The following is a 27425-nucleotide window of genomic DNA, read 5'->3' as shown; positions in this document are numbered from 1 at the left end:
ATTAACAGATGAAACAGAAATTGAATATGAACTCAATTTTCTTAAAAAGTTTTTCATTAACAATGGATTCTCTCTTAAAAAGATTAATAAAATTCTCTCTGTCCACCACTCAACTGCTCTTGAAGATTCTTCTCCACCAAGAGGTTTTATTTCGTTACCATACATCAGCTCTCTCTCTCCCCCCGAAACTGGCAAAAATGCTTCAGAAATTCAACATTAGAACTTGCTTCACTACGTTCTCTAAACTTCGCTCCATACTAAGTAGACCTAAAATGAAACATCTTCCTACTCAGTATCCAGGAGTCTAAAATTTTGTGTGATTGTGCTCTCTCTAGCCACGTTCTCTTCTCCGTCAACACAGATGATGGCTGCCAATACATCGTTGATTGGCAAAAAACCTGTAATATCCATGTGTGCTATGATGAACAGGAAAGAAGAATAATTGAATCTAAAGAAATATCACTTGATTCATCTTAATAACAGCCTTAGCTATAACATTTCTGATGCACACATTGCCACTGTCCAATACTGGCGCACTAATACCAGCTCACGCACGTAATCAACTTCAGTTGGAACTCTAGCACGCATTCCTTTTAAATGTACTATATATATATATATATATATATATATATATATACGAGGGCTGTTTCAATAAGTAATAAGACTAATTTTACTGTTGCGAAACCACTCATCACAATATTAATTTCTGTGGTATAAAGAAATATTGCTGTCTGTATTAACAAAAGAGGTTGATAGATGGCGTATACAGGCTGATGTGCCAGAGTGTCACGTGACTAAATGCAAGCTTGTTTCGGCACGCCTACGAGCTGCGATCAGTCATCGAAATGGAAGTATCCTTGAAACAGTATTATGCGATTATATTTTGTGCGCGTTTGCAAAAATCGGCATCAGACACTTTTAACATGATACGTGAAGCTTTCCACAATGAAGCAATGTCGAGTTCAAGTGTTTTTCGCTGGCATAAAACATTTAAGGAAGGAAGGCAAAATGTGGAAGATCTTGAACGTGAGGGAAGACCTTCAACATCCATCACAGAGACAATGATCAACACAGCAGCGATTATCATCAAGGAGGATCGCAGAATTACAGTACGCCAGCTGCATGTTTTCCTGAATATTTCTGTGGAAGTGTTCACTCAATCATGGCTGAACATTTGGGACTGAAAAGTGTTTCCACCCGATGGATTCCCAAACTCCTGACATCGGAACAAATGCAGCAGAGTGGGTGTGCACAGAATGGAAAGAAAGACTAGAACAAGACGACGACAACTTCTTAAAATGCATCATTACATCAGATGAAGCTTGGTTGTGTCACTATGACCCTACAATGAAACAACAAAGCAGTGAATGAAAGCATCTGTCTTCGCCTACACCCAAGAAAGCAAAAACTGTAAAATCGGCTGGTAAAGTTATAACCATAATGTTTTTTTGACTATGAAGGCATTGTTTACCACCACGCTGTAGAACCCGGGAATACTGTAAACGGCTCATACTATGTGGATGTTTTACGGACAATGGTACAGCACGTCAAAAGGAAGCATCCATTGCTGAAGAATGGCTTCTTATTGCCCAACGATAATGCAAGGCCACATATTGCTGGTTGTGTAGTGGTACATATATATATATATATATATATATATATATATATATTCTCATTTTAAAAATTTAATGGAATTTACAACTGTGTTAAAAAAACTTTTTTATTATCCCGACGTTTCGATCTTTACATCAAGATCATCATCTGGAGCGTACATAAGTATACAGAACAAGCTGAGTTACATCATTAACTGTAAGCTAGAAAAACAATGATTTGATCACATGTTATTCTACTGGCATGACATCTGGTGAAAAAAAAAAAAAATAAATAAATAAAAATAAAAGGGGTGCTTAAGGGTCAAAGCTGTATAACTGAGAGGAGACCTCCACATAGCCTTTAAAGGAATGCGGAGAACCGACCAGGGCTTCTGACCTAATGTCCAATCCTCACCTTCTCGTGGTGAACCCTGTTGGGTATCTACTTGGATCCTGAACGGACGAGGATGGGCTGGCAATTTGGGATTTAGCTGACCAAATTGTATTCTTATTGGTTAAACCAAAATAAAAAATGATGGTACAACATGACAAAATTTCATGCCGGCTGGGGCGTCGCCCGGTTAAACAAGGCCCCCCCACTGTTTTCGCCAGGGAACCAGGGCGAACAGCGAGAAGTCAGCTACTGGAACAAATCTGAAAACAAACCCCAACTCAACATCACCAGAGTTAAAGATCGGTACCAACGTAGAAGCCTGAATGGCAAAGAAATGGAGCTAGCTGAGGAATTAGATAAGTACCAGATCGACATAATAGGGGTGACTGAAACAAAAAAGACCAAAACTGGTGAGATCTTTCTGAGCAATAAATACAAAATGTTATATTCAGGCAATAACAATCAAGGAAAAGAAGGAGTAGCCATAGTATTCAACACAAAATACGAGGCTAATCTTCTTGAATGGCAGTCAGTCTCAAGTAGAGTAATGTGGGCAAATATGAGAATGGGGAACTGGACAATGAGACTTATTTGTGCCTATGGTCCCACAGAAGGTTCTACTAAGGTAGAAGTGGAGGAATTTTTTGAGGCTTTAGAAAAAGCAACTGACAATGAAAAAGGAAAAGTTGGTCCTTGTTGGGGATCTAAATAGTAGAGTAGGAAATGATTGTGAGACATACAAAAATATTTTGGGAAAATTTGGAGAAAAGAGCAAAGCTAATAATAATGGCAAATATCTGTTGGATTTCTGCTCAGGACATGGACTGGTTATTACTAACACCATGTTCCAACATAAAAATGTGCACAAATTCACATGGAGAGAAGAGGCTAGGAATAAGAAAAGTCTCATTGACTATGTTATTGTTGATAGTGATATTTTCTCCCTGGTGCAGGACACCAGAGTGTACAGAGGATTTGAAATTGGAAGTGATCACTATTTAGTCTTGAGCAGGATAAAATTGAATTTCATTTTGAAAAGAATAACATGTAAGAAAGTTTTAAAGCGAATAAAAGTTGAGCAGCTCTCAGATGTAAACTGTAGACTAAAATACAGAAATATTATTGAAAAGAAAATGAAAGAGTTTGAGAACAGGAATCAAACCTTGGAGATTCAGTGGCAAACTGAAGGAAACATTGATTGATTCTGCCAGAGAGGCATGTGGTGAGGTTGTGTGCAAAGATAAAAAAATCAGAACTCCCTGGTGGACACAGGAAGTTAAAGAGGCAGTGAAGGAAAAGAAGAAAGCATATCAAAAGTTCCTGGCAAATAAGTCAGCTTTTACTCTTAAAGAATACAGAGACAAATGTAAGAAAGCTAAACAGTGTGTAAAACTAGCTAAACAAAAGTCATGGGAGGACTTTGGCAAGAATATAGAAAATAAATATCAAGAAGGTGGCAAAATATTCTGGAGGTTGTTGAAGAAGCTTAGGAATGGAGGAAAAAGTGCTGTAAAAGGAATTAGAGATGATAAAGGTGAAATGAAAACAGGAGAAAAAGATATCCTTGAAGTATGGAGTAATTACTTTGAAAAACTGCTAAATGAAACAAGCAGTGATGACAGCACAGTGATAAAAAACACTGACCAGGCATGCAGTCAGGAATACATATCCATACTTGAAGTAGAAAAAGCCATCAAAGGCTTGAAATGTGGAAAGGCAGCATTTCTGGTCGAATATCATAGATGATATTCGACCAGAAATGCTGAAGTATGGTGGTATAAGAGTCTTACAGTGGCTGCACTGCATAGTTCAGAAAGCCTGGACAGAGGGACGAATTCCCGATGATTGGAGTAGAGCTCTCATAGTACCCATATATAAAAAGGGAAATAAAACTGAATGTGAGAATTACAGAGGTATTTCCCTACTGAGTGTTCCTGGCAAGATCTATGCAAGTATACTTGAGAAACGGTTGAGAAGAATTGTGGAAGAAAAGCTTGGTGAAGAACAAGCTGGATTCAGGCCAAATAGAGGCTGTCAGGATCAGATCTTCACTTTACGACAAATAGTCGAGAAAGCATGGGAATATAACAAAGATCTGTATTTAAGTTTTGTCGATTTGGAAAAGGCATATGACAAGGTGCCAAGAGAGAAGCTATTCAATACGCTGCAGTTATATGGTGTCAATGGGGCATTATATCAAGCAATACTTAGTCTTTATTTCAGTTGTGAGTCAGCAGTTAGAATTGAAGGAAGTACAGGAAGATGGTTTAATGTTAAATCTGGTGTGAGACAAGGATGTACATTATCCCCTCTGTTATTCATTATCTATATGGATCACATTATGAATGTGGTATTAAACCTGATATCAAAATTGGAGATGTTAATGTCAGCTCTTTGCTTTATGCGGATGATGTTATACTTCTAAATAAATCCGCTACAAGTCTGCAAGATTCTCTGACTAAATTGAATAGCTGTTGTAATAGATATGGTATGAAGGTCAGCAATAAAAAGACAAAGACAATGAAAATAGGCAGAATCATTGAAAATGTCAGCTGTGTTGTGAATGGAGAACCTGTGGAACAAGTAAAACATTTCAGCTACTTAGGCACAATTTTTACTGAAGATGGTAAACTAAATATAGAAATAGACAACAGAATCAGCACTGGTATCGTGGGAAGTCAATTGAATAAATTCATATGGAATAAGAAAGAAATTAGTCGGAACACTAAATTAGCTGTATACAAGACTGTGTTCAAAGCAATTTTAACTTATGGATCTGATAGCTGGGTCAGAAGTAAAACACTTGACCAAAGACTAGAGACCGCAGATATGAGAGTCCTGAGAAAGATTAGAGGCGTGAACAGATGGCATCAATGGCAATATCATATTAAAAATGAGGATATTAGGAAAGAACTTGACATTGTCAGCATCCAGGAATGCGTTAGCAGAGCTAATCTCAGATGGTATGGTCACTTAAATAGAATGGGAGAGGAAAGATTAGCAAAACAAGTGTTCTCTGCCAGGTTGGCAGAAATACGACCCAGAGGAAGACCAAGATATAGGTGGATTGATACGGTACAAAGTGCCTTAGACGATAGAAATACAAGATCTGATAATGTTGGAGTCTTGACAAGTAACAGACTGATTTGGAGGAAAATTGTAGATAGGAAGTTAGTAATGATGTAATTTTTTCATGTAGTACTGTCATATCCTGTACACCCCTTGAGGGTACATGGCAGGAATTTGATGATAATGATGATATATTTTTTAAAGGAATTGAATGACATAAACCGAGAGAAAATGAAAAAGGTTTAATAGTATTACATGACTAGTTTCGACTTTTTACAGCCTTCTTTAGGTGTTTTTTTTATAAAAGAAAAGAAAAAACATTAAACATTGAGGATAAAAACTGTGAACAGCACAGGAAAGTCACTACACATATTTAACGTTAAAACGTTGTAGTTAACGTATTCAAAGCTGTTCCCTTCGTTGGCCATTGTTGGGTGAGTACATGCATATAGCATCTCGTGAGCGCCAGTATTTGATCACAGCAGAATGACAATCTAGGAGGTTATAGCTTAAATTATTATTTAAATGTACAGGGTTGAGGATGATTTCTCTAGATTCTACAATTTTTCTCTCCAATTCGTCATGGCAATGGAAAATGTTGTTAGATCTATCCCAAAGGATTGTATGACTATGGTTTTCATCATCAGAATCGTCATCAGAACACATGCTAGCTCTGGATCTAGCATGTGTTCTCTTCTAAGCGATGTCCCTCCTGTGCTCCTCCATACGCAATTCAATAGACTTATCCATCTGACCAAAGTAAGGAATGTCACAGTCACACCATATCTCATACACACTGGGATATTTTAGATTGTGATGGCTAGGCTTTGGACGGCTCACTAGAGAGCAGATCTTAGGAAGGAGAATAAATAAAGTTCTAATGTTATATTTTTTGAGAACCTTGGCTAATTTTTGAGAAACTGAGCTTATGTATGGTATAGATATATTGCCTTCAACATTATTCATTTCTTCAGTATGGCGACTAGGAGGATTAAAAAGGAATTTTTTAGGAATTTTTTGAGAATAACCATTCCGTCTGAAAGTAGATCTTAGAAAATTAATTTCTTTATGAAGTTCATCTGGGTCATCAAGAAGAGAGTGAGCTCTATGTCCCAAAGTAGAAATAATTCCAAGTTTCTGAGTAGGGAAATGATGGGACTGACTATGGAGATATATATTGGTGTGTGTAGGTTTTCTGTACATCGAAATTTTAAGTTTTTCAGAAGAACGAGTCAGTTTCACGTCCAGGAAAGGCAGGGAACCATTAGTTTCAAACTCAGCCATGAATTGGATATTCAGGTGTTGACTATTGAGATGTTCAAGAAAAATCCAGGAGAGAATCACGTCCATGGCTTAAAATTTCGATGTACAGAAAACCTACACACACCAATAGATATCTCCATAGTCAGTCCCATCATTTCCCTCCTCAGAAACTTGGTATTATTTCTACTTTAGGACATAGTGCTCGCTCTCTTCTTGACGACCCAGGTGAACTTCATAAAGAAATCAATTTTCTTAGATCTACTTTCAGACGGAACGGTTATTCTCAAAAAATTCCTAAAAAATTCCTTTTTAATCCTCCTAGTCGCCATACTGAAGAAATGAATAATGTTAAAGGATATATCTATACCATACATAAGCTCAGTTTCTCAAAAATTAGCCAAGGTTCTCAAAAAATATAACACTAAAACTTTATTTACTCTGCTTCCTAAGATCCGTTCTCCAGTGAGCCGTCCAAAGCCTAACCATCACAATCTAAAATATCTCGGTGTGTATAAGATATGGTGCGACTACGACATCCTTTACTTTAGCCAGACGGATAAGTCTATTGAATTGCATATGGAGGAGCACAGGAGGGACATCGCTTACAAGAGAACACATGCCAGTGCTTTATCCAGCCATATCCTTTTTTCGGCCGATTCTGATGATGAAAACAATAGTCATACAATCCTTTGGGATAGATCTAACAACATTTTCCATTGCCATGACGAACTGGAGAGAAAAATTGTAGAATCTAGAGAAATCATCCTCAACCCTGTACATTTAAATAATAATTTAAGCTATAACCTCCTAGACTGTCATTCTGCTGTGATCAAATACTGGCGCTCACAAGACGCTATACACATGCACTCACCCAACAATGTGGCCAACGAAGAAACAGCTTTGAATACGTTAACTACAAGGTTTTCACGTTAAATATGTATAGTGACTTTCCTGTGCTGTTCACAGTTTTTATCCTCGATGTTTAATGTTTTTTCTTTTCTTTCATAAAAACACCTGAAGAAGGCTGTAAAAAGCTGAAACTAGTCGTGTGATTCTATTAAATCTTTTTCCTTTTCTCTCAGTTTATGTCATTCAATTCTTTTAAAAAATATGTTTAACAACCAAGTAAATGAACCTCCACATTGTGTGTGTGTGTGTGTGTGTGTGTGTGTGTGTGTGTGTGTGTGTGCGCGCGTGCGTGCGCGCGGGTGGGCGTGGTAAACATTTTTTGTTCTGCCTGAGCTAGTCATAAAGTGCATGACAACTCAATTAATTCTAATAGTGATCCTAGATAAAACATTTCATTAAATTCATGGGTTTTTTCAATTGAGGGTGAGTTAGCTGATCTCATGTGTAGGTAGCAAGGTTTTTTCTTTCCAGAAACTCAGGTTTTTCATCCCACATAGAAAAATCAGCCATGAGAACACATGCAATTTACGGACAACAAATACTGGTAACGTGCGTGCGTATCTAGAGGAATTATTTTGAATCACTCTGCAAATGAATTCCAATTATAAAGAAAAAATTATGATCACTGCAGATTGTTTTTCCATAAAATAAGAATTATAATTTGAAAAAAAATTAAAATTAGAATTACAAAAAATTGGAATAAGTAAATAAATTTTGGAATTAACCACTTCCATGGTGCAACTGGAAGAACATATATTGAACCCTTTGAATATATTGAATATATGAGCAATATATTGAACCCTTTGAATGAATAAGGCTTAAGTTCAATTCTCGTCATAACGAGAGGAATCTATACATGGGTTTTTTTAATTGAGAGTGAGTTAGCTGATCTCAGGTTTTTTTCTTCTGGAAACTCAGGTTTTTCATCCCTAAGAAAAAATCACATAGAAAAATCAGCCATGAGAACACATGCAATTTATGGAAAACATTTTCTGTACTTGGTGGATTAAATGGTGGAAACAGAAAGTTGTTGAGAAGAATGCCCTCCCTCGATGAAGATGTCACGTAATAATAATAGACTTTCATTAATCAGTCTTGAACACAGGACCAAAATACAAATTGTGTTAATATGCTCTTTTTAACTGCACAAATAGAATATAGTTTGAAATTATTCAGAGATGCATTTTCGATGGATGATATTTATAGCACTTCTTCACAAGAATTCCCATCATGTTTTGGCATTATGTTGCTGAAGAACTATCAATGGTGGTACTTATGTAAAAATAGGACCAGTGCATCATAAGTTGCATGTTCATGAAATATAAACCCATTTTTTGGCTTACATACTCCAGGCATTAATGTTATTTTGCCTAACTTTGCCGCTACAAATGGTTCAAATGAAAATTAAACCTGAAGCACTTCGACAAATTTTAAGAGATCCTAAATACCAGATTTCATTAATTCAAATGATTGCAAAAGATCAGGTGAATGGCAGAGAAAAGAGAAGAAGAAAAAAACTAGATCCCTGGTGAAAAAATTAATTTTGTCAGTGAGGATATATCATAATGCAAAGAAAAAGTAAAATAGTTTACTGTTCCGACAGGCCCTAATGAACTGAAAGGTGAAAAGTATGGTAAGAGAAAAGATATGAACAAATTATTGGGAAAAAAACAGAGGATAAGGGCTATGATAAAGGTGAGTTAAGAAGGGCCATAATTGCAAATGGGCTGATGTGTAAGTTGTGCAGAAAATATGGTATGTAGCATGTAGACCACTGGACTGAATTTGATGGATGGAATGACATATATAAGGCTGATGGATTGCACTTAAATGAATCTAGAGTTGAGTGTCTCAAAAATTCTTCTGTGAGCAAGTAGAAATTCAAAGTTAGGAAAAGTAGAGTTAGCAGGGGAGAAGTATGGGGGGGGGGGGGCACCAGGAAACAAGTCGGTGTAAAAATGACCAAAAAAAAATGCTGAATCTAGTCACTTAGGTACAAGTTTCTGCAATTACCAATGCCAGAAGCATCAAGAATATGAGAGGTGTTTTACCATTGGTTGGGCAATCTCTCACCAAAAGTTACTGCCACTAGTGAGATTTGGTTGACAGCAGAGATGTAGTTACTGGAAGAGAATGTCAGGTGTATACATCTTCAGGGAAGATAAGAGAATAGGATGGGGGGTATGTTGATGCTAGCAAATGAAATGCCAAAAAGACTAGGTCACCACCATAAACACAATGTGGGAGTAGTGCATTTGAGTCAATCTGTTGGGATAGAGGTCACACAAAATATATAGTTGGTTGTTGCTAAAGGCTGGGGGATGCAAGGGAAGATGTGTATGATATGCATCAGCAAATTATCACAATGAATGCAGACCAAGTAATTATTATGGGAGTGTCAACTATAGGGACACAGACTGGAAAGAGAAAAGATGACACAGAAAAAGAAATGGAATTTATTCACTTACTACAAGAATTACTTAAAATAGCATAGGACAGAGAAAACACAATTTGAGAGAGCTGGATCTGGGGATAACATCAGAGGATCCATCCTTAACCAAGGCAGGCACACTACTAACAGGAAAAGGTAGTCCTAAGAAGATCCAAATGTGGAATTCCCAATTACAAATGGGTAGATTGAAACTACAGGGCAGCTAATTATGAAAAGCATAGGAGGTAGCTCAAAGCAATGTCATAACATGAGAATATGCAAGGTAAGGATATAGAAGTGCATGGGAGATAATTAACACCCTACCAATCATGACGTCTATAGACGTCATGGTCAGTAGGGTTTATTCAGCAAAAGCTGAATACAATTCTGTAACACCTATTGAATACCATGGATAAAAAGTGCAATTTGGTCTATTTCATCCACCATGGCCGGTATAGAAGTTAAGAGGCATGTGAAGGATGCCAATCTTCTCTGTTGGTGGCTTTCCTTTTTGTTTCTGCATAGCCATGTGATCCTGTCCATGATCTTCAAGCCATGTCCTTCGTTTTTTGCCTCTTGATCCTTCTCCCACAAATTTTCCTTCTAAAACTGTTAGTATCCTCTGTCCTGCTGAACCTCTCACTACACATGTCCTACCATCTCATCTTTCTCTGGATCATTACCTGTAATAAAGATCTCTGTGTTCTCATTCTCTGTAGGACATCTGTATTTGTCACATATTCTGACCATGAGATTTTCAAAGCTCTCCTATAGCACCACATTTCAAAGGCACATCTGTTGCCTTACTCTCTTCTTGAATATCCAGGTCTCACTTCCATATGTGAAAACTGGCCACACTAATGTTCTTATCATTCTTTTCTTTGTCTCAATACTCACAGAACTTCTGAGCAGATCTTTATTTTTGCAGAATGCATCTTTAGCCATAGCTGTTCTTATTTTTATTTCTTTATCTTGATTTCCATCTGTAGTAAAGTAGGTGCTTAAATATTTGTATTCTGTTGTATGTTCAATTTTCACATTGTTTATGAATATTTCTGGCTCGGATCTATTTTCTTATGAAAAGCATAGGAGGTAGCTCAAAGCAATGTCATAACATGAGAATATGCAAGGTAAGGATATTAGAAGTTGTTCAATTTTCACATTGTTTATGAATATTTCTGGCTCGGATCTATTTTCTTTTGAGATTTTCATAAATTTGGTATTTTTTGCATTTATATCTAATCCTAATTCTTTACCTTCTTCAATTAGTAGCTGCAGTAATTTGATTAATTTGTTTCTATTTTCTGCTATTAGAATGGTATCATCAGTACATCTAATATTGTTGTATTTTATACCATTTTTCCTATTTTTTGTTTTTCAATCTTTTTCATCACTGTTTCACTATAGATATTAAATAGATTTGGTGAAAGGATACAACCTTGTCTAACTCCTCTTTTTATTTTCACTACAGAAGTCTCAGAGTTAAACAGCTACATTTTCTGTTTGGTGTAAATCATTTTTATAATCTTAAGTACATGATCTTCTATGTGTAATTTATCTAATATATTGAACATTTTATTATTTCAAAAGCCTTATTATTTTATTATTTCAAAAGCTTTCTGTAAGTCTAGGAAGCATATGTTAAATGTTCCTATTCTTTCAAGTGATCTTTCTATCAGTATTTTTAGTTCCAGGATAGTATTAATGGTTCCCATTCTGATTCTGAAGCCTTTCTGTTGTTCACTCAATTCACTAATTAAGGCTCTTTCAATTTATTTGTTAACAATGGTTAAAATAATTTTAGATGTATGGGATATTAGGCTCACAGTTCTGTAATCCTCGCAATTTTGTGCATTATTTTTCTTTGGAATTGGTATGCAGATAGATGTTGTAAAAACTTCAGGCAATTCTATTGTTTTATAGATGTCCTGAATGAATTCCACTAAATAGTTATTATTGCCAGTCAAAACTTTCAGCAGCTCAGCCGGGATATTATCACATACAGGGAATTTATTATTAGGAAGATTCTTAATTACGTGTTCTATCTCATTTCTTATGTCAGCAAAGTGGTATCTGTTGTTACATTTAACTTAAGGTGTCGTGAATAATCTAACATGTTACCATTATCATCATACAGATCTGATAACTAATCCACCCATCTTCCATTTATCTTTTCCTTATCAATGATTGTTTCACCTTTGTGCCTGGTGTTATTAGACTGTTTATGTTTTGCTTTTCCATTACGTTCTTTCACTTTCAGGAATGCTTCTCTGGTTTTGTTCCTATTTTGTAATTCTTCTATCTCGGTGTACTGCCTATTTATCCAGTTTTCTTTCAATCTTCTGCATAACTGTTTGATTCTTTTATCCAATGTTTTATATCTTAATCTTTCTTGATCTTAATGAATAGTATCATTAAGCAGGGAGAAGGGATGTACACAAGTATATCAACAAAAATCTCAAAGAATTCTTCATGGAAGAATCCTTAATAAGTGCTGATGACTGTGGGAGGGGGCAGAAGCACACAAACCAGTTGCATTACTTGGATGCTCTTGAAAAGGGTACTGAATACCCTTTTCAAGAGCATCCAAGTGATTAACATAATTGCAGTGATAGATAAGACAGGAGATTACTAACTATTATAATAACGGAATTAACTCACGTCAATTATTCTTTATTCGTAGAATTTTCACCTGAGTATCACAGGCATCATCAGTACAGGTACAAGGCTAATTAAACAATAATTATTATATTCACAAAGTGCCAACTAAGTAGCTAATGTTAAATTTCCTAAATTTATTTAATTATTATTTTTAAAAATTTTTTAAATTATTTAATTTTTTTAATTATTTAAATTTTATTATTTCGTTATTTAATTATTCAATTATAATAATTTAATTTTTTTTATAATTAAATATATATATGTGTGTATACAATTATATGATAGGAAAGATTTGCTGCTTTATAAAGTACTATCTCCCACAAGGGGAAAGACGTACACCATCGCATCTGTTTAGGTTAGGGGAGTGAAGTAACGTTTCATAAGTTTCTTTGTATAGCCGTTCCATTAGGAACCGACTTTTGTGAATGACTTTTGTTTTGTTCCACTTAACTCTATGTCTGGTGTTGACGCATGTTCTGTAATTCCAGACTGTTTGGGTTCAAGGTACTGGATATACGATTGGTGTTCTTCTAACCGGACCCTGAGCAGATCTTCCTGTTTGTCAGAAATATGATAACCCACACGAGCAGGGACTCTGATAGACACCTGGATAGCTGAGATGTGGGAGCTTGTCCTTTGGAGACATTAGGAATGTGGAGATTTTTCTGATGGGTCGAAAAGCTACACAGATATTTAGTGGTTTTAGCACCTTAGCTATGCATTCACTAACCCCTTGTACATAGGGGATAGGTATACATGTAGGTTCTTCTGTACTTGAAGAGGATGCTGGAGCACGACTACTTAAAGCTCTTTTTATGAAGGACTTCTTATAGCCATTGGATATGAAGGAGAAATTAACATACTGTAATTCTTTTTGTAAAAGTTCTTCTGAAGAACAAAAGGAGTGGGCTCTATGAACTAGTGTTTTTATAGTACCTGCCTTTTGACTAGGATGGTGATGTGATTCAGCATGGATGTACTGGCCTGTATGAGCCTCTTTCCTGAAGACTGCGAATTGTAGATAACCATCTGGTTGGCAAAGAATCAAGAGGTCTAGAAAGGCTAACTGCTTATTTACTCTTCTACTTCTGGGTGAACTGGATCCTTGGATGTCTATTGTTCACTGGGTATCTACAGATGCCGTATGGTCACTCCGATGCTCGATGATATTCCACACCAGGCCTCGCCATGTAGTCCTGTTGTTTGCTTTTCTGACAGCCTCAACTCTCTGAAGATCAGTCACTCCACACATGCCATCCATCCATTTGATTGATGGTCTACCCCTGCCTCTTTTTCCAGGAACTTTACCTTCTATTACTGTTCTGAGAAGTCCTCCTTCCATCCTTTCTATGTGTCCAAAATATTTTAACTTTCTTCTGTCAATATCCTTAAGGAGCCTTAAAGTTCTACTAATCTTTTCTAACACCCATTCATTTGTACGCCTTTCAGTATATGATATCCTCAACATCCTTCTGTAACACCACATCTCAAAAGCAGATATCCGTTTCTTATCTGACTTCTTTAGGCTCCAAGTCTTGCATCCATAAGTCGCTGTTGGAAAAACAACTGCATCTAAAATCCTCAACTTTGTTCCCATGGAGATAGATCCATCCTTCCAGATTTTAGACAGGTCTCTGACTCTTGTTTTAGCCATTCCTAACCTTTTTCTGACATCTTCTGAACAGCAATTCTTCACATTAATAATGGATCCCAGGTACTCAAACTTGCTGACGTCCTCAATTCTTTCTCCATTAAGATACACTTGTTTCTCAAGAGCTTCTCTGTTTGTTTTTCCTTTGAGAACCATGATCTTTGTCTTGCTAGAATTGAGTTGAAGTCCTCTGTTATTACTGATCTTGTTAACTTTGTCAAGAATTAGTCCTAGTTCTTCCATGTCATTACAAAGGATTACTGTATCATCAGCGTACCTCAGATTACTGATCAATCTACCTCCTATCGTAATTCCTGTCCTGAGCTCATCCAATGCTTCACGCATGATGTCCTCTGCATATATACTAAACATCCTTGTCTAACTCCTTTTACAACTTGAAGCCAGTCGGTCAATCCAACACCTGTTCTTACTGTGGCTTCTTGCTCCTTATAAAAGTTGGCTATCAACCTGATAGTGTGTTGAGGAAAACCCATTCTTTTCATTACTTCCCACAGTTTCACATGCTAAACACAGTCAAAAGCTTTAGAGTAGTCTAAGAAACACATTACCAGAGGGAGTCTGAATTCTTTATATTTTTCTATGATCTGTCTAAGACAAAGGATCTGATCTCTGGTGCCCCTACCTTTCCTAAAACCTGTTTGTTCCTCGGGCATCTCTGCCTCAACTTTGGCCTCAATCCTATTTAGCATGATCTTTAATAACATTTTGCTTGCATGAGATATCAAACTAATAGTTCTATAATTCTTGCATGCCTCCTGATCACCTTAATTGTGTAGTGGTATGAAAACTGACTTCTTCCAGTCTCTAGGCCATGATCCTGTCTCCCATATCCTTGTAATCAATCTATGAAACACTCTTATTCCTCCATCCCCTGTGGTCTTAATTAACTCTGCTGGGATTTCATCTGCACCTGGGGCCTTATTGCTGTTGAGCTGCTTAACTGCTCTTTCAACTTCATGCCTAAGTGGAGGAGGTTCCAAATCAAAATTTTCTTGGTGTGAGGACTCCACATTTTCTTTATCCACTCTGCTGTACAGTTCCTCACAGTATTCTTTCCATCTGTTTTTGGTTTCCAACTCTTCTGTTAGTAATGATCCATTCCTATCTTTGATGGCATTCAATTTAGGCTTCAACTTGTGCTTTAAGTCACGAACTAAATAAAACATCCTTTTATAATTATGCCTTCTCATCTGGAACTCTATTTCTTCACATTTATTAGTATAGAACTTTTCCTTGTCCTGCTTGATGGCTCTTCTGATTTCTCTATGTAATCTCTTGTATTCTTCGGTCCCTGTGTCTCTTTGTTTTTCCAACTGCCTTCTTTTGATTAGTTCCCATATTGAATCTGATATCCATGGGTCTCTTGGTTTTCTTATTGGGCCAAGATATGTCTTCACTGTATCCTGTATTATCATCTTGACTCCTTCCCAAAGCATTTCTGGTGAGATTTCCTCATTGGTCTCCAAAAAATCATCCAGCCGAGTTGATGTTTCTTCTGTAAATCCGCTAGGAATTACTCTAACATCCAATCTAGTGGAATGTGCCTGACATGGAAGTTTTCGGAGTCTTAGTCTTACTTTGGCTTTTACTAGCTGATGGTCTGTACCACAATCTGCTCCAGGACAAGTATGCACATCAGAGATGCTTGTCTTCCACCGCTGGAGAGCCAGGTAATGTAATCAATCTGGTATTGGATTGTAATCAATCTGGTGCCTTGCCCTATCAATGTTAGATGTCCAAGTATAGGTCTGTCGTGGATGTTTCTGGAAGCAGGTATTGGTAATAACTAATCTGTTAGTAGGGCAAATTCCAACAGTCTTTCACCATGGGTGTTACGTTCACCCAGACCAAACATGCCACACTCCGGCCTGACTCTCATACTCTTTCCCACTTTTGCATTTAAGTCTCCTAAGATGTACAGTATGTCTCACCTTGGTAGGCAGTCCAAAACAGTTTGTAAGTTTTCATAGAATTCTTCACTCTCTTCTTCAGGCCTATCTGTGTGGGGTACATAAACTACCACAATTGATACATTGGTAGACTGAGCCTTAAGTCTAATGGAGAGTATTCTATCATTAATGGGGTTATAAACAAGAAGGCTTCTTGCTTGAGCTGTCTTCAGTATCACAGCTACCCCATGATGTTTTGAGTCACCACCTGAGTAAATAACTAGCTTACCATCCTGTCTTTTGAAGTGACCTTCTCCATTCCATCTGGTCTCTGTAATTCCCAGGATGTCAATTTTATACCTATCCATCTCTTTACAGACAATCTCAAGAGTAGTACCCATCTGTAAACCCCGGACATTCCATGTGCCTATGTAAAATTAATGCACTTCATCCTTGGATGAAGTGGATTAATTTTTGAGAGAAACTGTTGTAGTTCTTCTGAGGTGACCTTCCATATGGCAAAAATGTTGTCCACATATCTGAACCAAATGTTAGGTCTGGGTGTAATGTTGTCAAAGATGCGCTGCTCGAAATGCTCCATGAAGTAGTTGGCAATAGCAGGAGATATTGGATTACCCATTGCTGTCACTTCAATTTGTTGGTATAACTGGTTTTTGAAGGAAAAATAACCGGACTGTATTACAAATTCAAATAATTTGACAATGTCTGGAGGAAATTCTAATTCTTGGTGTAGTAATTCTATACTATCCACCAACGGAACATTCGTAAATAGTGAAACAACATCTAGACTAATCATAATCTCTGAATCGTCTAGATGCAGATCGGAAATTGATGCCTGTGATACTCAGGTGAAAATTCTACGAGTAAAGAATAATTGACGTGAGTTAATTCCATTATTATAATAGTTAGTAATATGTCTACTCACGGTATTTCCTCACTGAAACTTAAGACAGGATATGACGTCGGAATAGAGGAATTCCCAGATGATGAATTAGAAATACTTATATTATAGAACCTCAATGCAAATATGGTTGTGGGATTAGATGTTATTTCAATTAGCCCACATATTACGAGAAACTGCAAAGATGTGAACTGGCACTGCTTTTGATGCTAGACTGTTTAACCTAAGCCTCAGCTCTGGTCAAGTCCCAAGAGAGTGGCAGGAGACAAAAGAAGCCAAGATAGCAAATTATAAACCAATATAGAAAACTAAGTGTAAACAAAGATCTAACAGTTGGAATTACCAAGAAGAAGCCTGACATCTACAGTATATTTTAAGAGAGCTAGTTAAGATAAGGTCCAAGCTATTGGGAGAATGATTAGAATTATATGGCATTATGGTTGGTAGATGGACAACTTGTGTTTATATCACTAACAACAAGTATTCAACATCTGTTCCAGTCTGATCTGTGATAGTGGGGAAGAGAAGCTAGTTTGAATTATGAACATTGAAGTATTCAAGGAAGATGAACACGTTGTTTCAATAATTATTATTTTGGAATTAAGGTTGAAACAACTAAGGATATGATGCAGGGTATTATGTCTGTTAACTCTTAATCTTCTGGCTAGTTTGGCTGTTCTGAAAGAAAAAAAATCCAAGTTCCTAAGAGGAAAAAATCCTGCCACCTTTATAAAAGTTTTATGCTGACTACACTGCATAGCCGAACTGGTTGGCCGGGTGGTTAGTGTATTTGCTCTCCAGCCGAAAGGCTGCAGGTTCAAATCCCATCATGGGCATGGATTTTGTGATTGTCTGTGGAAATATTAGTGGTGGTGGTGGTCAGCAGTAGATGGCATTGGTGTGGACGATGAAGGTAGTTGCAGTTGGTGGAGACAGGGGTATAGAGTGGGTGCCCTCCCTTGATGAGTCTTTGGACTCCATGGAGGTGTTACATAATAATTCAGACAGCATGCCTAGATGATGATCAACAAGGTCATTACCAAAGGTGCACTGACTTGCAATACTTTATATTGCAATTCTCAGAATTATTAATGATCTGCCATTCATTTTCCAACAAAATATACGATATGAAAAAAAAGGAGAGGAGATTGGGAATAAATTATAATGATCTACCATTTGTCCGACTTCAAAAAATCCTTCAATTAACTAACTCATGACTTACAGCAGAGCACCATATAATTGTAATTCACTTACCCTTCAACAGCAAATTGCATTCCTTAATAAATAGATAAATGGTAGATTATTCTATTTCAAATATGACTACACTAAAGTTTCAATGATAAATAAGGGAGTATCAAGGATATTAATATTAAATCTTACCTTAGTTTCTTCTCAATTTCTTGTATTTCTTTGATAGTATGTTGCTCAAAGAGCAAATTACTTCCCAAATCTCCGAGTCTCATTATCTGAAGGAGTGAAAAAATAAACTGGATTATGTTACATTAAAAACCAATGCATTTAAAAATTGAACAACTAAACAATCTTCCTAAAACTCTAAAGAGAGATTACTAAAATAAAGAGACAAAAGGCTTCAGTTCAGCGATGTAAAATTATATAAGTCAAGTGGATAGTAGATCCAGCATTATTTCAAAGCCAAATGTAGAAACTATGAAAGTTTTATAAGATAAGTTGACCAAAGAGCTTAAGGGAATACATTTCCCAGAATTCATGAGTTGCTTTAGTATGGACCACACAGAAGACATAGGTGCTGCTCAAGGTGAAACCTCTATAAAGAAAGGTTTCACCTGGGAAACTAAAAGCAAAATTTAATCGCACAGCAGTTATTTCAATGCCATCCACTGACGATAAATACTTGAATATATATTCCACTGCTAAGCTTTTCGTGTTTCCAAGTTTAGCAGGAAATTATGATCATCATTATGAGATCTCCATGGAGTCCAAAGAATGAGCATGAGAGGTCCTGCTATCACACATACAGTTCATCACATCTTGTCTAAAATGCATTCACTGTCTCAACACTCACTGCATTCTCAAGCTATTCATTCCAATCACCCACCATTCACCATGAAAAAACCTACTTCTCACACTATCTGCTGAAACCTTCTTTATACAGCTTCCAGGGATGGCCTCCTGTCCTCCTGTCTCACTCCATTCTATGAAAAACTTCAACATTGATCTGATAATAACCCCTTATCAGCTCAGATGCCTCAATCATATCCTGCACTCCTCACTATCAGACTCTGCAAATTGCATTCCTTCAATCTGTACTAATACTCATCATTCGAGACCACAAACCACTTTGCTCTCATATCTGGACCCTTTCCAGAACTCTTCATCCTTTTGAAAACATGGCAGCCAAATCTATGCACAATAATCTATATGCAGCCTGATAAAAGCTTGAACCATAGCATGCATCCTTCTACACATCAGTGTCCCCTGCATCTCTAAGATCCCTCCCCACCAATCATATACTCTGCATCCCATCTTTTCTTCCAAAATTTTAAAACCCTTACATTCTGCAACAGTGAACTAATTAACTCCACTCATTTTCCCATTCAGCCAGTCTATTCGAGTCCTCTTGCAAGATTACAACATCTGCTCTATTCCTCACACTTCTGAACTCTCCATCTGCAAAATAACAGCAGAACCATTCAAACCTTTCCCAATATCATTGACATGCAAGTTAAACAGCAAAAGTCAGAAAACACATGCTTGGGGCATACCACTAGTGCCTTCCTTTTCTTGGATATCACCGAAATCAAACCACAACTCCAGACACACAGATTGGCTTATAATTCAAAGCCTTAGTTTTATCACGTTCCTTATGAAGGGAAAAGAATTTTGCACTCTTCCCAATTCTTTGGAACTTGCACCTTTTTAACGAGTCTTAGATTGGGCTAACAATGTTGCTGTTAACTCCTGGGAACATTCCCTCAAAACACATGGTGATACATCATCAAACCTTACAGCCTTCTTCACATCAAGTTCACTCAAATTTCATGAGAATAAAATACCTTTATGAATTGCTCATTTAAGGTCTCTTACACTATGTCCTCTGCAGTGGTTATCATTCTACCATTTTCACCAACAAGTAACATCCTTCCATAATCATTTTCTTCTATCTACATATCGAAAAAACTTTCTTGAATTATTTTCAGCTTCAGGAACTAAATGCTGCTCTTACTGCACTTTTGCTAATGAGTCACCTTTCTTACCTGCTCTTTGTATTCTTTATGCAATTGATTATTGCCACTCATTCTGTGCTGCCTCCATAATGTCTTCTTCAAGATTGCCTCCTCACCCTCTTCAGTCATCCATTTTTTTACCTCCTGACCCTTGAAATACAACATTCAGAATAGCCTCCATCATAGTTCTTGAGTAAGGGCCCCAAGCAGCAAAGATCTCCTTCCCATCCAATTCCTCATTCTAATATGGAACTACAAGGCATGAGGCATAAAATATGACTGATTATGACAAATGCCTTATACTGCCACATATATCCCTTTCTCATAGAAGTTCTCATATGGCTGGCCACCATTCTATCACTTCATAGTCATTTTCACCAAGTAAAGGAAGATTTGACATCTCATTTATAATAGCATCTAATGAAATGATCAAATTCAAAATCCTCAATCCTCTTTTGCCCTTGTTACATACTGCCTAAGGCAGTTGTCCCTTAAAAATTTGTACAATTCATTCGCTTTGCATCCAGATGTCATCTCTTCATTCCAACCAAGGACCCTATACTTTTCCATGTTGCCACTACATTACCAGGTGTATAACACCCAACTAAATATTTCATGCTGTCCTCCTCTACCTCACACCATGCTGCCTTGAAATCACTAATACTATATGTCCCTTGCATCTCCACTTGAGTAAATATAACTCATCTGCTACAATCAGCAGCACTCCTTTTTCTTCCCTGTCTGTCTTATGAAAAACATCACAAACTTCTATCTCTATTCCCGTCAGGATGTCATCCTCATACAATCACATCTCACTTACTTCAACAATTTTTGGGCAACAAGGCCGATCAATGCAACAATCTCATTCCTTTTATTTCAGATACTCCTGGCATTTGTATAATATAACTCATTTCAGGCTCTATAACAAGTCCCATGGACACTGCTGCACAGATGTCTCCTGTGCCCCCACCCCAGCCGTTCCACTCTATCCTACCAGACCTTCACCAGATCCATACTTCTCCCCTTCCCCATTCCCCAGGCAGTCTCATCCTTTCGAATTTTCCACTCCTGCATTCATTTCTAAATCCAGGACGCATGTTTGTGTCCTCATACTGTGTCTCTCTGTCCTCCATTTCCCTCTTGCATTCCTGCTTTCATTCCCTTCATTCACTCTCAAATCATTTGTTACCTGTTTCACATGACCATCTTTCATTCCATCTCACTCTTCCATGTAAATCTATAATTCTCTCATTTCACTCTGCATACAGTTCATCTCTGACCTCATATTCACCAATTCCACTTTCATGTCTTTAATCACTTTCTCATTGCTATTCGCACTCACTACATGCCAGCTGTACTCTCCTTTTCAATGTCTTTCATGCCTTTCTTTAAGGATTAAACCAAAAATATAATTTCTTGGCAGCTTTAATTTATAGTACAACCAAGTGAAAAAATTTTCAACATCTATCTCTAATCCAAAGTATTTTAGTAATAAGGTGTAACACCTTTTGACTACTTGTATATGTAAATAAGACTTCTGCATTACTTCAATCTTGGTATCACTTCTGTGTTGGCTCCCACTGATGAGACCTCAATATAGGTTAAAATCCATTCTAGGTAGTGACTCCCATAAGACATAGCATCATACATGTCCATATGTGTTTTGCATTATGGGATACTAAGGCAAGTGATGTGAAGTCACTAGCCTCTATATACAAGTGGTCCGGTTATGAAGTTACTTCACGTGCAAACTTCATTTGTTTACACTTGGGTAAACAAAGAATATAATTTCTTGGCAGCTTTAATTTATAGTACAACCAAGTGAAAAAACTTTCAACATGTTTTAATAGCAACTGATATGCTTTCTAAATACTTCTCAGTTTCTAAGAAGTACTTAGAAATTAAAAAGAAGTAGAAGTACTGAAGAAACTAAGTAACTGTTAATAATATTTAATGATTAGAAGAGAATTTATTTTAACATATGTGCCTCAATTATAATAAGGTAAGAACAGGCATTTCTTCATATCACATATAAGTAATGTTTTCTGTCTGATGAATATTCTTTAGACTACTAGATGGCAGGACTATTTTGCTTCTGTAAGTTCTTGCTCATTAAAACTGAAAGGATGACTGAGAAAAACAATATATTTAGCTGCTCTACTTAATTCACTACAAGAACAAAGATTGTTGAAAATTTACTTAATGTTGCTTAGCGTACAGTTTGATGGGTTACTCTGATGTTATTTCTTGGCATATATGTTTCTCTACAATTTGCTTAATATTAGTTGAGCTGAAAACATGACCATATTTATTTGTCACGAGGATGGTCTGAAAAGTTCGGAGCCTAACAATGAAAAAACAAATTTATAATTTCAAAATTTTTTCTATTTTTCAACATAATCTCCCTTAAGACTAATACAGTTATTTCAGTGATGCTCCAGTGGCATTATCCCATCCCTGTAGTGGTTCTCAGTAAGATCTACAAAATACCCCTCTACAGCTATCCTCTTGATTCGAAGAAAAACGCTGACTAGCGAGGAAGAGTTTTAGTTTTGGGAAGAGAGAGAAGTTAGAGGGAGCCAAATCTGGGAAATAGGGTAGATGCTCCAACAATTCATAGTGCAGATTCCTTAATTTTCCCATTGCCAAAACACCTTTGTGGGTAGGTTCATTGTCCTGATGAAAGATGATTTTTTTTCTTCTGCAAACTGGGTCTTCTCACGAATTTTTCCATCTAGTCTGGTTAAAAGATTGGAATAATATTCCCCGGTTACTGTTTTACCCTTTTTCGAGATAATTAAGAAACAAAATGCCTTTAGCATCCCAAAACACTGATGCCATGACCTTTTCTGCTGATGGAACCGACTATGTCTTCTTTGGCACTCAACAGCCGGCTTCTGTCCACTGTTTTGACTGCTATTTGGATTTGATGTGTAATGGTGAATCCAAGTCTCATCCATAGTAATAAATTGACACACAAAATCAGTTTTATTCTTGTTCTTTATAACCACACAATACTCAATTTTATCCATTTCAAGGGATACAAACAACACTTTTACTTCAGACAGCTGTATAAAACAAACTACTTGATAGAATGATTTGCAATTTCACATGGATGCTTATGACAGATATACCAACTTAGAAAAAAAAAATCTTGCCAATAGTGTTGCCATCTATGATTGAGGCCGAGAACTTTTCGGACCCCCCTCATATAGTTTAATGTGAAAGAAAGTATGTAGGAGTAAATTATTAATTTACAGTTTAACCTTTGCCCATACTGCTAGTCAATTTAAGTCTTCCTGTAGGATCTCTGCGTTATCTTCATTTACCATTGCTCCTCTCAGTTTAGCATATCAGCAAACAACAGAATATTGCCTGTCACATAATTTCCTGTATCACTGGGCCATCAACCATCCTCTAATCCAAATCACCATATTCATCCCCATTTGCTCCTATTTATGCAACAGAGCTCTATGTTGAATCCTGTCAAATTCCTTTGCAAACTCTAGCAATATCATTGACTAGTCATTTCCCTTATCCAACTCCAATGTCACTTTATTATAAAAAAAAGTAAGCAAATTAATAAGGCAAGACATACCTCTTCAAAAACTATGTCATCATATTCCTATCCACAAAGTCCTGAATGTTATCTGTCTCCAATACCTTAACCACCATTCCTGAGATGCTGATTGGCCTATAATTTGCTACTTCTGTCTTGGAGCTTCATAATTAGTTTTGGCCTTCCTTGCCATACAGTTTGCCCTTTTTGCCTATGCCTTGTACTGCTCATGGGCATGCTGAACTTTCTGTCTGCAACTCCTACTTAATGATATTATTTATCCATTCAACTGCTACATGAATTAGCCTTCTGTCTCTGGTATACATTCTGATGCTGCTTTCTTCAAATACTCCTTGATCACATCGTATATCTCCCTTTCAAATTATTATGGCATTGCACTACTGAAAGCTGACTTCCCAGCTTGTCATAATCACCTGCTTTACTTACTTACTTACTGTCCTCTTCCGTCGTGGACAGGTTGAGTCTTCCATGTTTCCACAACAACCTCCAGGAGTCTCGGTTTCTTGCATGGCTGGTGAGCTGTCTATATGTTTGTAATCCAGAGCTGACCTTTATTGTTGTTATCCATTTAGTTCTTGGTCTTCCTTTTTTTTCTTTTTTCTTTTATTCTTGCATACAGAGCAAGGTTCAGTAGTCTCATTCTCTCAACATGTCAGTACCACTGAAGTTGTCTTCTTTTGATCTTTTCGATTAATGAGTCTGTATATTTTAGGTCTTGTCTTACAGTTTCATTTGTTTTCTTTTCTGTCCATTTTGTTTTATTTATTTTTCTGAGACATTTCATCTCGAAAGCCTCTAGTTTTAGTATCTCTGTCTTTATGAGTGTCCAAGTTTTTGAAGCATATAGTACAGTGGGTATTATAATTGTTATATAATTTTATTTTTAGAGGTTTGGAGATTTTATTATTTTTCCAGATTTTACCTAGCTTATTAAATAATGACCATGCAGTCGATATTCTATGTTTAATAGTGGTCATGGTATCTAGGTGTTCTGTTATTGGTGTTCCTAAATAGTTGAATTGTTTGAATAGGTGAAATAATTCAATTGTTGATCTATTCAAGGAGATGTTTAGTTTTTCTTCGTTTTTTCCAATTATCAAGATTTTTGTTTTTCCTGTATTTATGGTCATGCTATATTCTTTAGCTGTATTGTTTAGTTTGGTCATTAGGTTCACCATTTTTTCTTTTGTGTCTGCTATCATTACAATGTCATCTGCTTATTTTATGTTATTAAGGTCATAACCATTTAGGTTGATCCCTTTTTCTTCTTCCAAGGCTTGGTTAACCATATCCTCTAGGAAGATGTTAAAAAAGTACGGGGAGATGGGACATCCTTGGGCTACTCCTTTACTGATGTTTATTTTATCCGTTGTTATATTATTGAATTTAATTATTGCTTCTGTGAGACTATAATATTTTTCTAAGAAGTTTAGGGTATCTTCATCGATTTGTTTCTGTTTTAATATTCTTAATAAGGTTACTCTGTTTATTGAGTTGAATGCCTGTTTAAAATCTATGAAACAGTAATAGATATTTTTGTTATGTTCCCAGTATAATTCTGCTAGTCTTTGTATTATGAAGATCTGATCCAATGTGGAGCGATTCTTTCTGAAGCCTGCCTGTTCTTCACTAAGAATGATCTCATATGTGCTCTTTATTCTGTTCTGTAAGACTCTTTTGTAAGCATGGCTGAGTAATGTGATTGGTCTGTAGTTTTTACAATTTTTCTTATCACCATTCTTGTAAATTTCACCAGCTTTATAATTCCATATATAGCCCTTCTTACAGAATATTCTTCAAGTTTGGCAAGCTCACAGGTCAAAATTACATGACCCATTTCCCCAAATGGTGTTCAGATAACCTCGTCAATTTCAATGCTAATAAAACCCAATTCTGTCTTATTTCTCACAAAAAAATTATTATTATTTGTGACACCTCTAAGGAGTCCAAAGACTCATTGAGAGAGGGCACCTATTCTACAGCTCTCCATCTCCACCACTTCCATCAGTCTCCATCATCTATACCAATGCCATCTACTGCCCATCACTGCCACCAAAACATACAGGGTTCCTGTGTGGTCCTGTGGAAATGGTGTTTGTTTTGACAGCAGCCAAGCAACCTGAAGGACTCATAGATTCAATTCCAAGCTGCCAACTAGAGGAATGTTTTATGATGACTTTTCTCTGGAAGGCTCCCGAGTCAGTCGATTTCTAACAGGCAAGTACAATTTTTCTCTCCTGACAACTCACGTTTTTAACTTCACTACTCAAAAATCAACCATTTTTGAGAAGTGATTACTTCTCAAAAATGGTTACCATAAGTGATTACATTTATGGCAGTCATTACTTGCCATATTCTCTCTCTCTCTCCCCTGAAGAAACTTGAACACTGATAGCTTGGGATCAGCATCAGTGAAAAGCTGAAAATTTTAGAACATTTTAAAATTAAATTTTAAACCAAAAAATAAAAGAGGAAAAAATACTCAGTATCATCCTCCAGTACTATAAAAATACTATGGCACCAATAAAATTTGAAGCAGTTGAAACTTCAGAAATACCAGAGGAGAGAGGTGTCATAAAGTCCATAGAAAACATGGGAATTACTGTGAATGGACAAAATTTACATCATTATTATTATTCAGGCCTCCATGGAGTCAAAAGACTCATCATGGGAGGTCTTTCCTAAAAAACACAAAGTCTATCAAGACTCATCGTGGGAGGTCCCTCCTAGGAAACACAAAGTCTATCATACCACTCCTTAAACTCATTGACCATTCTTGCTCTCACCACTTTATCAGGCAATGCATTCCATGGTTCAACAACCCTCCATGCAAAGAAACAATTCCTCACCCTCTTGCGAACAGCCTCCTTTCGTAACTTCCAGGGATGGCACCCTGTTATTACTCCTTCCCACCATTCCACCAAGTGAAAGAACTCTCCAGTGTTTACCCTGTAACTGCCTCTCGACAGTTTAAAAGTCTCGATCATATCACCTCTCCTTCTTCTATCCACCAAACTCTGCAGTCCACATTCCCTCAGTCGATCCTCATAACTAACATTGTACAGTCCTGAAACCATCTTTGTTATCTGCCTTGGTACCCTTTCCACAGTTAATTTATCCCCTTCAAATCCTGGGAACCAAATCTGAGAACAATAGTCTAAGTGTGGTCTGATCAGAGTCTTATATAACAAAATGATAACTTTTATCTCTGCAGGTCAGTGTCCTCATTATTGCAGCAATCCTCTGTGTTACCTTCACCATCTCTGCAATATGCCCCCTAAATTTCAGGTTTCTATCAATCATCAACCCCAGATCTCTTGTCTCCACTACTTCCTCCAGTATAGCGCCTCCAATAGAGCATGCAGCGTCCCATCGATGTGTCACAAACCTCAAGACCTTACATTAAAAGACTTGCATTAAACTGACACTCCCTATTCATTTGCCAATCTGTCTAGCTTATTCAAATCCTCTTGCAGGGCCATCACATCTGCACTATTACTAATAACCCTTCCCAGCTTCGCATCATCTGCAAACAACTGAATATCCCCCTGCAATCCACTGACAATGTCATTGATATAAAGGTTAAACAATATAGGGCCCAGTATATAGAGCCTTGTAGGACCCCACTTGTAACCCTCTGCCTCCTTGAAACTGCCCCACCAAACACAACTCTCTGATACCTATCGGACAGCCAATCCTGAATCCATTTGACCAACTTGACATCCAAAGAACTATTTCCTCCCAGTATTAATTTTGATAACACCCAAATTTCCAGACAAGATGAGATTTCTCTTCTTGGAATTACCCTGGCATAAACACATCACAACCAAAGAATCC

The 27425-nt window shown here is 36.9% G+C and overlaps 1 protein-coding gene across 6 annotated transcripts in view; it reads right to left on the bottom strand.

Moving 5' to 3' along the window:
• The window catches only part of Cog1 (conserved oligomeric Golgi complex subunit 1), a 580539-nt gene that overhangs the window by 527140 nt on the left and 25974 nt on the right, over window positions 1-27425 (bottom strand). For all 6 annotated transcript variants that reach the window (XR_016549365.1, XM_090403917.1, XM_090403919.1 and 3 more), the window contains exon 2: window positions 18183-18268. Coding sequence is in view for 5 of the 6 variants with exons in the window: in XM_090403917.1 (XP_090260043.1) it covers window positions 18183-18265 (83 nt within the window). In the remaining variant the exon portion in view is untranslated. The remainder of the gene's footprint in view (window positions 1-18182; window positions 18269-27425) is intronic.

This window comes from Typopeltis vanoorti, chromosome 14, assembly GCF_054136105.1.
Source record: "Typopeltis vanoorti isolate ZY-2024b chromosome 14, IOZ_Tvanoo_1.0, whole genome shotgun sequence".
NCBI lineage: Eukaryota > Metazoa > Arthropoda > Arachnida > Uropygi > Thelyphonidae > Typopeltis > Typopeltis vanoorti.
The sequence above is the reverse complement of the archived record's forward strand: the minus strand, read 5'-3'. Positions and strand labels throughout refer to the sequence as shown.